The 13,487-nt window shown below is 49.9% G+C and overlaps 1 protein-coding gene across 4 annotated transcripts in view; it reads left to right on the top strand.

The window, feature by feature from the left end:
* The window catches only part of Rps6ka1 (ribosomal protein S6 kinase A1), a 39,522-nt gene extending 26,520 nt beyond the window's left edge, over nt 1–13,002 (top strand). For all 4 annotated transcript variants that reach the window (XM_090335494.1, XM_090335496.1, XM_090335495.1 and 1 more), the window contains 8 exons: nt 635–760; nt 905–994; nt 1,491–1,649; nt 10,544–10,705; nt 10,903–10,979; nt 11,204–11,321; nt 11,597–11,734; nt 12,076–13,002. In XM_090335494.1, coding sequence (XP_090191620.1) covers nt 635–760; nt 905–994; nt 1,491–1,649; nt 10,544–10,705; nt 10,903–10,979; nt 11,204–11,321; nt 11,597–11,734; nt 12,076–12,198 — 993 coding nt within the window. In that variant the 3' untranslated portion in view covers nt 12,199–13,002. The remainder of the gene's footprint in view (nt 1–634; nt 761–904; nt 995–1,490; nt 1,650–10,543; nt 10,706–10,902; nt 10,980–11,203; nt 11,322–11,596; nt 11,735–12,075) is intronic.
* Nucleotides 13,003–13,487: the final 485 nt, after the last annotated feature.

The following is a 13,487-nucleotide window of genomic DNA, read 5'->3' as shown; positions in this document are numbered from 1 at the left end:
GGCGTTTGTGGCTCAGACCTGTAATCCTAGCTACTCAGGAAGCTGAGATCTGAGGATCATGGTTCAAAGCCAGCCCAAGCACCAAAGTCTGTGAGATTTTTTTTTTTTTTTGGTGGGTCATGGGGCTTGAACTTGGCCTGAGCACTGTCCCTGAGCGCTTCAGCTCAAGGCTACTGCCCCTACTCCTGGGCCTGGGCATTGTCCCTGAGCTCTTCAGCTCAAGGCTACCGCACTTCCCTTGAGCCAAGTGGAATCTCCGGTCCTTTTGTGCCCAGGCTGGCTTTGAACCTTGATCCTCAGATCTCAGCCTCCTGAGTAGCTAGGATTACAGGCATGAGCCACTGTGCCAGCTGTGGGATTCTAATCTCCAACTAACCACCAGAAAACCTGAAGTGGCGCTGTGGCTCAAAGTGGTAGAGCAGTAGCCTTGAGCTGAAGAGCTCAGGGACAGTGCTCAGGCCCAGAGTTCAAGTCCAGAGAGGGGCTGGTTCTTGCCTACGGTCACACAGTCATCATTGCCCAGTCCTCCTGACACTTCCCCAGCATCATCTCTGTTAAGTCAAGGTTCTGGTGCTGGGGCTGACAGCTGGCACTTGGGTGCCCACCGTGAACCCCATTCCTTGGTCTCCTGTAGCAACTCCATGGGAAGAACCTGGTGTTTAGTGATGGCTACGTGGTAAAGGAGACGATCGGTGTTGGCTCCTACTCTGTGTGCAAGCGCTGTGTTCACAAGGCCACCAACATGGAGTACGCTGTCAAGGTGGGCCCCCAACCGTTTCTGGGCAGATCCTGTTGAGCCGTGGGTGAGGCTGATGTAGTGTGGTCCTTTGGTGGGGAAGGCTGAGGCTCTGGATGCTGAACAGGATGTGTCCCCAACACTGCTCCATGCACCCATTTTCCACAGGTCATCGACAAGAGCAAGCGGGATCCTTCAGAAGAGATTGAGATTCTTCTGCGGTACGGGCAGCACCCCAATATCATCACCCTGAAAGATGTGAGTTGGGAGGGTCCTGGAGACCAGGGCAGGGCCGGCGCTCCCAACTTTACCCCTGTCTTTTTTTTTTTTGCCTGTCCCGGGTTTGAACTCCGGGCCTTAACACTGTCCTTGGACTTTCTCAAGGCTAGAGCTCTACCACTTGAGCCATATAGCACCATTTCCAGCTGCTTTTTTCTATGTATGTGGTACCAAGGAATCGAACCCAGGTCTTCATGCATGCTAGGCAAGCACTTTACCACTAGGCCAAACTCCCAGCCCTCTAGCCCGGTCTTTAACTGCTGTTTGCGGAGGGAGGGATGTGGACTCTGGCCTCTGCCCGGGGCATAGACTCAGGCCTTCTGTGAGGGCTCCTCTGCACGAGGCACCATGGCAGCTCCCTTGGTCAGGAACACAAGAGCCCGACTGGGTGATGGCCTAGACCTGAGGAAGTAGGCCTCAGGCTCATGGAGAGGTGGTGACTGAGGTCCAGGCCTGACAGTGAGGTTGCCGGCAGGTATACGATGATGGCAAACACGTGTACCTGGTGACAGAGCTGATGCGCGGAGGGGAGCTGCTGGACAAGATCCTGCGGCAGAAGTTCTTCTCCGAGCGGGAGGCCAGCTTCGTCCTGCACACCATCAGCAAGACTGTGGAGTATCTGCATTCACAGGGGGTAAGTCAGTGCTTGGAGAAGGGGCAGGATGTGCCCAAGGTCATGCCATCTTCCCAGTGCGAGAACCATGGGCCAGCCCAGGTACAATGACCTCTAACCAGACAGAAAAGAAGCACTAGGGCCGGATCGAGTGGAAAGGGTGGATGAAGTGACGGACATGGAGGTAAAGAAGAGAAGGAGGAAGGAAGAGGTGAGGCCTACTGTGCCTACTGTGTGCCAGGTTTGTTTACTTAGTGCCAGTACTAGGGCTTGCACACAGGGCTATGTGCATTTTATATATATATTTTTTTTCCCCTCAAGGCTAGTACTCTGCTACTTGAGCCCCAGGTCCAGTTTTGGCTTTTTGCTGGTTAATGGAGATAAGTCTCAGACTTTTCTGCCCAGGCTGGCATCCCAACTTCCTGAGCAGCTAGATCATAAATGTGAGTTACCAGCACCCAGCCCATGCCTGCTCCTTACATTATCTCAATTGAGTTTCACATCAGCCTGCGCTGGCTGCTGTGAGAAGGCCTACTTTGTAGGTAAGAAGGATAAAACTGCTAGGAGCTGGTAGCTCACCCCTATAATCTTAGCTACTCAGGAGGCTAAGATCTGAGCATATAGTTGAAGCCAGCCCGAGCAGGCAAGTCTTTGAGACTTTTTCGTTGTTGTTGTTAGTTCTGGGGCTTGAACTAGGGCCCAGGCACCATCCCTGAGCTTCTTTTTGCTCAAGGCTTAGCATTCTACCACTTGAACCACAGCACCACTTCTGGCTATTTCTGTTTATGTGATACTGAGGAATCAAACCCAGGGCTTCATGCATGCTATGCAACCACTCAACCACTAAACCACATTCCCAGCCCATGTGAGACTCATCTCCAGTTAACTAGAAAACCGGAAGTGGCACTGTGACTCAAGTGGTAGAGTGATAGCTTTGGGCAAAAGAGTTCAGGAACAATGCTCAGGGCCTGAGTTCAAGCCCATGACCAAAAAAAAAGAAAAAAGAACAAGAGGAGGAGGAGGAGGAGGAAGAAGAAACAAGAACAAAAAGAACTCGGACTGGGGCCCCGAGTGTAGCCTAGTGAGTGAGTGCTCACCTAGCATGCACAAAACCCTGGGTTCGATTCCTCAGTATCACATACTAAGAAAACGCAGGAAGTGGTGCTGTGGTTCAAGTGGCAGGACACTAGCCTTTGAGTAAAAAGTGTCCAAGGACAGTGCCCAGGCGCAGAGTTCAAGCCCCAGGACTGGAAAAAAAAAAAAGAACTCGGGGACATAAGATCATTTGTCCAAAGTCACACAGCCAGGAAAGAATGGAGCTAGGATGTCAGACTGAAGAACTTGGCCTGGCAGCTGCAAGGAGAAGAGCAAGTTTTGTATCAAGTGTGTGGAAAGGAGCCAGTCACTAAGACCAGGGAAGTGGAGGCAGCAGGGAAATACTGGAAACACCAAAGGTGCTGCAGAAGAGGAGAGAGCCAAAGAACAGAACTTGTCCTGTTTGGTTGCATATGGCAGGTGAGCGCTAGATGCTGAGTGGCTGAGGCCACCGAGCAGAAAGAAAGCAAAATTCCTAATGGGCATGAGTTAGTCTGTGCTTCTCTCTGGGGAAGGTAATATTTTGGAGTGTTTCTAATCATGCTGTCGGGGTTAATAATGCAGGCTCTGGTGCCAAGGTAGGGGTGGCCCTGTCCCAAAAAGAACTGTGTTTGGCCTAGTGGTTAAAGTGCTTGCCTAGCATGCACGAAGACCCAGGTTTGATTCCTTGGTACCACATATATAGAAAAAGCCGGAAGTGATGCTGTGGCTCAAGTGGTAGAGCTCTAGCCTTGAGAAAGTCCAAGGACAGTGCTCAGGCCCTGAGCTCAAGACCAGGACTGGCAAAAAAAAAAAATAATAAAAATAAAAAATAAAAAATACAGGCTCTGAAACCCAACAAGCTATGTCTAGATGTAGGGCTGGAAAGCAGCCTCGACACCATCTGCAGGCTCTGGACACAGCAGAGGGCGCCCCCACAGGGCATTCATGGGATAAAGGGAACCTCTGGACAGTGAGGGCTACTGGTAAGCATCCCAGAACTGTTAAGGAACTAACGTTAGCTGGAACAAATGGTTCTTGCCTGTAATCCTAACTACTCAGGAGGCTGAGATATGAATATCATGGTTCAAAGTCAGTACAGGCAGAAAAATCCCTGAGACAATTTGTGTGTGTGTGTTCTCCTAGTGTTCTACTACTTTGAGCCACTTCTGGTTTTCTGGTGATTAATTGGAGTCTTAAAGACTTTCCTGCCCAGCTTCCTGCTTCAAACCATGATCCCCATATCTCAGTCTCCTGAGTATATAACATTACAGGCATGAGCCACTGGCATCCACGATTTTTTTTTTGCCAGTCCTGGGGCTAAAACCTTGACTCCGACACTGTCCCTGAGCTCCTTTTTGCTCAAGTCTAGCACTTACCATTTAAGCCACAGCACCCCTTCCAGCTTTTTCTGTGTACGTGGTACTGAGGAATCAAGCCCAGGGCTTCATGCATGTCAAGCACGCACTCTACCAGTAAGCCACATTCTCCACCCAACACAAATGTATTTTTATAACTGATTTATTAGAAACATGATTTCTGCAAAATCCACACATTTATTTCAATCCATTGTTATGTGTCAGAGTTGTTGCTCTTGCTGCTGTTGTTGAGACCAAATCATGCTGTTTCTCAAATTGGTCTTGAGCTTATGAATTCTCTTGATTCTCCTACCTTAGGCTTTTGAGTATCTGAGACTGCATGCATATAGGCCTGGCTTAATTAAATCTGTTGGTGTTGGTGGTAGTGGTTTTTGGAGGTGTTAGAATGGTAGTCCAGATTGGCCTGGAACTCACTATGTAGCTTAGGCTGGCCTCAGTCTCATATCCTGCTCTGTCTACCTCCCAAGTACTGGGATTATAAGGATGACCACACTGAGCTTTTTCTTTTTCACCTGAAATAAAATTTGCATAGAAATATTCTGTGTATACCAAGTCACCTCCACAGTGAGCCCCCTCCCCGTTCCCGCCTTGGGGAAATGGTCATTTGTTCTGTGAAATGTCCCACATTCTAAATTTGTCTTTAGGCTTCCTGGTGACATGATTTGCTGAGATCTAAGGATTTCGGTTCAAAGCCAATCCAGGCACTTAAGACTGTGAGACTCCAATTAACCACTAGAAAATCGGAAATGGCACTGAGGCTCAAGGCATAGGGCAGTAGCTTTGAGCTGAAGAGCTCAGGAACAGCACCCAAGCCCAGAGTCCAAGCCCTACTACGGACAAAAAAACCCCTAAAAGGCAGTGCCCAGGCATTGAGTTTCAGCCCTCGTACACCAGCACAAAGAGGGAAGGGGGGAGGTTAGCTCATTGTCACCCTGTCTCATCGCTGTCTCATCGCTGGCACCTTATTCAGTGTATTGATAACTAGGGAGGAGGGGGAATCATGATGGCATTTCCTGCCCACAGCATAAACACTGCTTCCTGTTACTTCTAGGTTAGCCATGTTAGGCACATCTCCTTATTTTGAAGACTTTTTTTTTTTTTTGTGGGTCTTCCCACAGTCTTACTTCTGATTTTTAGTGATTATTTGGAAATAAACATCTCATGGACTTTAATGCCCAGGCTGGCTTTGAACTGTGATCCTCAGATCTCAGCATCCTGAGTAGCTAGGATTACAGGCATGAGCCACCTGACCTGAATGAAGACTTTTATCTAGCTGGGCACTGTGCTAATTCCTGTAATCCTAGCTACTCTGGAGGCTGAAATCTGAGAATTGTGGTTTAAAGCCAGCCAGCAAAAGAAAAATCCATGGCTCGTATCTCTAATAAACCACCAAAAGCCAGAAGGAGAGCTGTAGCTTAAGTGAAAAAGCCTCAATGAAAAAGCCAAGCAAAAGATGAGGCCCTAAATTGAAGCTCCAGTACTGGCACCAAAGAAAAGAAAAGAAAAGAAAAAAGAAAAAGAAAAGAAAGACCGTCATCTAATTAATTTCATCCTGTCAGGATTTGTAACCTGTTTCATTAAAGGTTGCAAAATGGCAAGTCTGATATCATCTAATTTATGAGGGATTATTCTTTTATTGAGAAGAACTTTACCTCCTAGCTTCAGGTTCACTTTGGTTAGTACATGTGTTGTTTTCTGTTGTTGTTGTTGCTTGCCAGTCCTGGGTTTGAGCTCAGGGTCTGAGCACTGTATTTGGACTTTCTCAAAGCTACAGCTCTACCACTTGAGCCTTAGCACCACTTCTGGCTTTTTTTCTATATATGTGGTACCAAAGAATTGAACCTGGGTCTTTGTGCATGCTAGGCCAGCACTCTACCACTAGGCCAAACTCCCGGCCCTAGTACATGTGTTTTTTTTTTTTGCCAGTCCTGGGCTTGAGCTCAGGGCCTGAGCACTGTCCTTGGACTTTCTCAAGGCTAGCACTCTACCACTTGAGCCTCAGCACCACTTCCGGCTTTTTTCTATGTATGTGGTACCGAGGAATCGAACCCGGGTCTTCATGCATGCTAAGCAAGCACTTTAACCACTAGGCCAAACTCCCGGCCCTAGTACATGTGTTTTTAATGGTTGTGTTTCAAGTGCCTTAGGTTTCTGAAGTGGCATGAAAACAGACTAATATTTAAGCATGTCAGATCAGAGAGTAAATGTGTTTTCTTTTCCTGTTTTGTACTCCAGTGAATACTAGTTAAAGTTACTTTTAAAGAGATGTTCTATTTGTCCAAAATCTAAGAGGCCGTGAGGTCCATCTCTAATACTTATAATACATATAATGCCAGTCCTAAAGAGACTGAAGGGGCTGGGAGTTTGGCCTTGTGGTAGAGTGCTTGCCTAGCATGCACGAAGACCTGGGTTCAGTTCCTTAGTACAACATACATAGAAAAGCCAGCAGTGGTGCTGTGTCTCATGTGGTAGGGCACTAACCTTGAGGAAAGCCTAAGGACAGTGCTCACACTCTGAGTTCAAGCCCCCAGGCGGGGGCCGGTGGCTCAAGCTTGTAATCCTAGTTATTCAGGAGGCTGAGATCTGAGGATCTCGGTTCAAAGCCAGTCTCGGCATTAAAGAACGTGAGACTCTTATCTCCAGTTAATCACTAGAAAATGGGAAGTGGGGTTGTGGCTTCAAGGTAGGGTGGTAGCTTTGAACTAAATGGCTCATGGACAGGGCCCAGGCCCAGAGAGAGAGAGGGAGGGAGAGAGAGAGAGAGAGGGAGGGAGACTGAAGCATAAATAAGAAAGCTGGGAAGACAGAACAGAGTCACTGAGTGACTTGGGTCACTCAAGGCTCAGATCAAGGAGGAACTTTCTAGAACTGGAGCTGTCTGCAACAGTAGTGAGCCCCCTCCACAAGGTTGTACAGGCTCAGATGCAGACAGCCATTTGCTTGGAGGAAACCAGGAATTCATGAGTCACTAATCTTTCCAAATATCAGGGTCAGTGAGGAGGACATGGGAGGTGCTTGCGGAGGCATCTAGAAAGATGCTCTGGGCTTGTGGGTCACACATAGCTGTTCTCTGTAAGCTAGGGATCTAGTAGAAGCTAAGAACCAGATCCCTGGACCCCCCATTTGTTTCAATAACATCACTCCCAAATCGGTAATGTAGTGTTTTCAGCTCCCCAAATTTCCTCTGTCAGGACAGCCAATAGAAGCTTTTTTCCTTTCCTTCCTTCCCTCCCTCCCTTCCTTCCTTCCTTCCTTCCTTCCTTCTTTCATTTCTTTCTCTCTCTCTCTTTTCTTTTTTTCTTTTATTGGTTGTAGGACTTGAACTCAGAGCCTGAGTCTCTTCAGCTCAAGGCTAGTGCTCTACCACTTTGAACCACAGCTCCACTTTTTTCTTTATGGTGGTTAATTGAAGGAGTTGCATGGACTTTTCTAACGCCAGGATTGGCATTGGACCATGATCTTCAGCTCTCAGCCTTCTGAGAAGCTTGCACTAGGATGTGATCACTAGTGCTGGCAGGTCACTGTTCCTCAGCACGCAGCGTTACATGGGTTCAGTCCAGGCAGTTGCTGAGGCAACAGTTGCCATTTCCCAAGCCCTGTCATATTTTGGCTCTTTCTTATAAACCTGAGCATTGGACACAGGTATGAGCCCATTTTTCAGGTAGGAAGACAGAGGGTTGGAAAGTCAAAGCACAGGTATGGAGGTAAAGGCAGGCACATGCTCTAGTTTGGTCGCCTGTCTCCTGATGCAGCCGTCACAGCGGAGTCAGAGGGCACAGGTTGGTGTCTCTGCGGTTGCATTTGGCCTGAACATCTATTTTGTTTTCCTGTGAGAAGTGAGGTGGTTTTTTTGCCATGTTGAGTTTGTTTAATAAAGGTTTGGTAATTCGGGGCTGTTGTGTTTCAGCCTGGTGGCTGGCTCCCAGGAGTCACTGCCCCTTTCAGATTGGCTGCCATGGTTCCCACCCAGCCTGGCTTCGCTCACATGTGGCCAACCTGCTGTGACTTTCCACTCAGTGAGTGTGACAGATGTGACATCCCATCCCCATAAACACATCTCAGGGTCAGGCAGCACCATCCCTGTGCAGCTTTCCTAAGCGGTGCCCTTCCCCGTCTCAGTGGTCCCTGTTCCCTTCACCATTTGACCTTTCTCTGTGCAGTGTAAGATTACCACCTGCTGTGTCCCTGCTTCCTGCAAATGCCTACCTGGGCCTCAGCAAAATGTGAAGAATTACTATTCTAATAAATTGATACATTGTATTTAGTGTATAATAATGAACTCAGAGTAATACGCATTTCCATATGAATCATTATAGAATTATGATTGATCAATGGTTTTAATTAATTGTTTGTTTATTTATTTTTGGTCAGTTATGGGGCTTGAACTTGGGGCCTGGGTCTGAACCTCAGCTCTTTTCTTCAAGGCTAACACTCTACCACTTTGACCCACAGCGCCACTTCTGGTTTTCTGGTGGTTAATTAGAGATAGAGGCTCATGGACTTTCATGCCTAGGCTGGCTTTGAACTAGGATCCTCAGATCTCAGCCTCCTGAGTAGCTGGGGTTTTAGGCATGAGTCACTCACTAGCACTGAAATTAATCATTTTTATGTGTTGGGAATTTCTTAACCTTTCTAGGCATTTTTTTTCTTTTTGTGGGTCATGGGGCTTGAACTGGGCTTGGGCACTGTTCCTGAGCTCTTTAGCTCAAGGATATCACCCTACCTCTGGGCCTTGGCATTGTCCCTGAGCTCTTCAGCTCAAGGCTACCACCTTTAACCAAGCCCCACTTCCTGTTTTTTTTTTTTCGCCAATCCTGGGCCTTGAACTCAGGGCCTGAGCACGGTCCTTGGACTTTTCTCAAGGCTCTACCACTTGAGCCACAGCACCACTTCCAGCTTTTTTTTCTTTTATGTATGTGATGCTGAGGAATCAAACCTGGGCCTTCGTGCATGCTAGGTAAGCACTCTACCACTAGGCCAAACTCCCGGCCTCATAGACTCTTTTAACCAGCAGTTATCCTACTATAGGAAAAAATCTGAATGCATTCATCCTCCTTGACTGGACTTTACCTTTCTCAGGCCCCACTTTGTTTTTTCTTTTTGAGATGGAGTTGCCTGTTGCCCAGGCTGGCCTTAGAGCTTCTGGGCTCAGCTGATCTCCCGTCTTAGCCACCCAGGTAGCTGGGACTACAGATGCACACTAACCACCACTCCTGATTAGAACTTTCTCTCCGAAGAGGAGAAACCTTGGAGGGTTTTAAGCTTGGACAAGGTGACCTGATTTCAAACAGGCTTGCTCTGGCGTTTGTTTAAACAGGCTACTGGAGGTGAGAGGGGAAGACGAGTGAGGATAATGGGGACCCAAGGGTTGGACTCTGGATATATTTTAATAGTAGAGGCGAGAGAGGTTGTTGATGGATTAAGGAAAAAGAGAATAAGAAAGTGGGCCAGAGCTGGGTGTGGTGGCTCACTCCTGTAATCCTAGCTACTCAGGAGACTGAGACTGAGGATCCTGGTTCAAAGACAGCCCACGCACCAAAGTGTGTGAGACTCTTATCTATCTCTAATTAACCACCAGAAAACTGGAAGTGGTACTGTGGCTCAAGGGGTAGGCCTTGAGCTGAAGAGCTCAGGGACAATGCCTAGCCCCAGCGTTCAAGTCTCATGACCAACAAAGGAAAGAAAGGAAGGGAGGGAGGAAGAAAGGAAGGAAGGAAGGAAGAAAGGCAGGCAGGCAGGCAGGCAGGGTGGCTCATGCTTGTAATCCTAGCTACTTAGAAAGCTGAGATCTGAGGATCAAGGCTCAAAGCCAGCCTGGGCACAAAAAGCCTGGAGGTAGCCTTGATCTGAAGAGCTCAGAGACAGTGCCCAGGCCGAGTTCAAGCCCTCTGACCCTCCCCCCCCCCCCGCAAAAAAAAAAAAAAGGAAGAAAGAAAGGAAGAAAACACCAATGGTTTATGCCTGTAATCCTAATTTAAAGCAAGCCCAAGCAGAAAAGTCTGTGAGATTGTTAACCAGCAAAAAAGCTAGAAGTGGAGCTTGTGGCTCAAGTGGTGGAGCACCAGCCTTGAGTAGACAAGGATAGCATACAGGCCCTAAATTCAAGCCCCAGGTCAGAGTGGAGGGAGGGAGGGAGAGAGGAGAAAACAGGAAAAATAGACCTAAGAAAGATGTAGTTATTTAGATGTAATGAAGGGACTGAGGGAGAAATTGGGAGTTCAGTGTCGGGCAGAGTCAGTTGGAGCTACTCAGTACACATCTGCATAGAAATTTCAAGAGTGCTCTGTTCCCAGCTGCCCAACCCCCATTTGAGCCCTTTCTCCTCTGGGATTCCAGGGCTTTCCTTCTCTCGGGGCCTTCTGTGTAACTTTCTCATCCCCGGCCGGCCGTCAGTGGACCTGGGTCATGAGCAGCCGCCCGGTTCTCACTCCCCAAGGCCTGACCCCAGTTCTCTGGCCCTAGGTTGTGCACAGGGACCTGAAGCCCAGCAACATCCTGTACGTGGACGAGTCTGGAAACCCCGAGTGCCTGCGCATCTGTGACTTCGGCTTCGCCAAGCAGCTGAGGGCTGAGAACGGGCTCCTCATGACGCCTTGCTACACAGCCAACTTCGTGGCTCCCGAGGTGAGTGGGGACACGGGGAGGATTTGGGCCTACTCGTAGGGGTCCTTCACTGTCCACGACTGCCGTGTCTGTGAGCTTGACCTGGGTGCCCGGGAAAGATCTCCCCCAGAGCTGCCATCATGCACAACTTCTTCTGGGGGGAGCCTGCGGCCTGTTTCGTTGGCTCAGAGCGAGCACCCACCCCGCCTTCCTGCCAGGTGCTGAAACGCCAGGGCTACGATGAAGGCTGTGACGTCTGGAGCCTGGGCATCCTGCTGTACACCATGCTGGCCGGGTGAGTGAGGCCCGGCCCCTCCTCCCGTCCTAGCAGTCACGTTAGCAGGCTTGCTCTAGCGTCCTTCCGGGAGGTGAACAAGGAAGTGGGGAGGGGCTGGTTCTTGCCTGATGGCAGAGACTCATCCCTGCTCTACGACCCGGCCCTGCCGCCACCCATCCTTAGCTCAGGATGGAGACCAAGAGGGTACTGACTGTATGGCTTCCGTTTGTTTTGTTTTCTAGATACACTCCATTTGCCAATGGGCCCAGCGATACACCAGAGGAGATCCTGACCCGAATCGGCACTGGGAAGTTCACCCTCAGTGGGGGGAACTGGAATACAGTTTCTGAAACAGCCAAGGTGAGTGTGCGAGTCCTGCAGGAGCTGGACAGGGCCTCTGCGCTTCCCACACGTTTCCGGAACCGTGACATATTCCACAATCCCTATGGCAATATTTCTCCCATGTTAGACACCTGTCATTTGTTTTAGGTGGCTTGGTGGTCACTCCACCAGCTTGTGGGGGACAGTCTCCCACTCTTTGGAGACAGAGGCCCACAAAGCAACTGCTCATACCCATCAGTGTCCACCACTACCCTGCTGCCCTTTCCTTCCCTCCTTGCCCACTGTGCCTCTAGGATTTGGTGTCCAAGATGCTACACGTAGACCCTCATCAGCGCCTCACAGCCAAGCAGGTCCTGCAGCACCCATGGATCACCCAGAAAGACAAGCTACCCCAGAGCCAGCTGTCCCATCAGGACCTGCAGCTCGTAAAGGTGGGCACCAGAAAGGAGGGAGGGGCAGGCTCGGACGCTGTGGGCAGGGCCTGGGGGAGGCAGAGCAGAAGATGCTATGACTATGACGGAACCCAGGAGGTCAGTAAAGGACAGAAACCACAGTCCTGCCTTCAAGGAGCCCCTGACTACCTGCTGCATCATAGGCCTCCCTGAGTCCCCTGGGAGACACAGCTGCTCACCTCTGGAGCCTCCAGTCTAGTGGGGGGGGGGCAGAAACAGGGAGTGAAGGACCACAGAGGCTGCACACAGCAGACTGGGTGTGCGTCAAGCCCTTTCCATCCTCCACACGAGTGTGCTCAGACCTTCATCTTCTCTCTCAGGGAGCCATGGCCGCCACGTACTCTGCACTCAACAGCTCCAAGCCCACCCCCCAGCTAAAGCCCATTGAGTCATCGATCCTGGCCCAGCGGCGGGTGAGGAAGCTGCCATCTACCACTCTGTGAGCTGCAGGGTGGTGCCAGCTCCATGGAGGAAGCGCCTTTCCCAGAAGGGGCAAGCCTGAGTCCCAGGGCCAGAGTGAGCGTGAGCCCTGAGAGGCCCCTGGAAGCAGCCAGCCCAGATCACCCCAGCAAGGGTGTGAAGTGCCTTCTCCTTCCCCAAAGCGACTCTGCCTGGCTCAGGCTCTGCGGGATGACAGTCACTGTACAAACTCTTCTCTTTTTTTAAGAAAAACAAAATGGCATCAACCATCAGTGGATTTTTACAAGATCCATTTGCCTTTCTGGGAGTGGAACTAGCCAGTGCAACCCCAGGAGGGACACTGAGTCACACTGGGGCTCCCAGTGGCCAAGACTCCCTCTAGCAGCTTTGAGGCCTGCCCTGGGAACCCCCACAATTGGCCCTTTGGCGCCATCCGCACACATCTCTCCAAGCAGCGTAGCCGTCGCCTTGCAGAGCCACAGGCAATTTAGCAGACCTCACTCTGTCCAGCTCCTTTTCCGTTCTGTTCCACTGGGGGTCTAGAACCACTTCCTGCTAGAGCATAGGACTCTGTGCCTGCCGGCTCCCCGCTCCAGGCACCAGCATTCACGTCGCCCGCCACTGTGCCCCTGCACTGAGGGTCAGGCAGCCCAGAGAGGTGGACACCCAAAGAACTTTTTGGTAGATTGTGTTGTGTCTACCGCCCAACAGTTCACACGCCAGGGGGACAGGTCATGAGAGGCAGAGGCTGTTGTCATTTCTTCCTCAGCTGGAAACTCAGGGTTTATCTGTCCATGGCCTTTCTAATAAACTTACAGTCGAGTCGACGCACACTCTTCTCCACTTGTACAAATGCCCTTGAATTTGCTTGCCGTCTCTGCCACTGAGTGTAGAAGATTTGGGTAGCCACAGGAAGTGGGTCCCGGCCAACTAGCCCAGCTGCTAGCGAGCATGCGGGAATCCTGCTGGCCCTGCCCATTCCTTCCTGCCAGGGCATTCCATTATGGCATTGATAACAGTCATGACAGGTGCCAAGGCTGTGCCTGGCCTCACACTGACTTTATTTCATTTTTTTTGTAGTTCTGAGAATCCAATTGAGGGCTTCACCTGTGTGGCTCTGCCAGTTGAGCTCTACCCCAGGCACCTGTCTCATTGTGTTTATTAAATTTTTTGTGTGTCCATATTGGTGTCAGAACTCAGGGCCTTGGCAGTGTACCTTTTCGCTTAAGTGGGGATACCACTTTGAGCCACAGCTCCATATCTGCTTTTTTGCTGATTAGCTGGAGATAAGAGTCTCATGGACTTTTCTATT

The sequence above is a fragment of the Megascapheus bottae genome, chromosome 6, assembly GCF_031878675.1.
Source record: "Megascapheus bottae isolate mThoBot1 chromosome 6, mThoBot2.hap1, whole genome shotgun sequence".
Lineage (NCBI taxonomy): Eukaryota > Metazoa > Chordata > Mammalia > Rodentia > Geomyidae > Megascapheus > Megascapheus bottae.
This window is presented reverse-complemented; position numbering and strand designations above follow the sequence as displayed.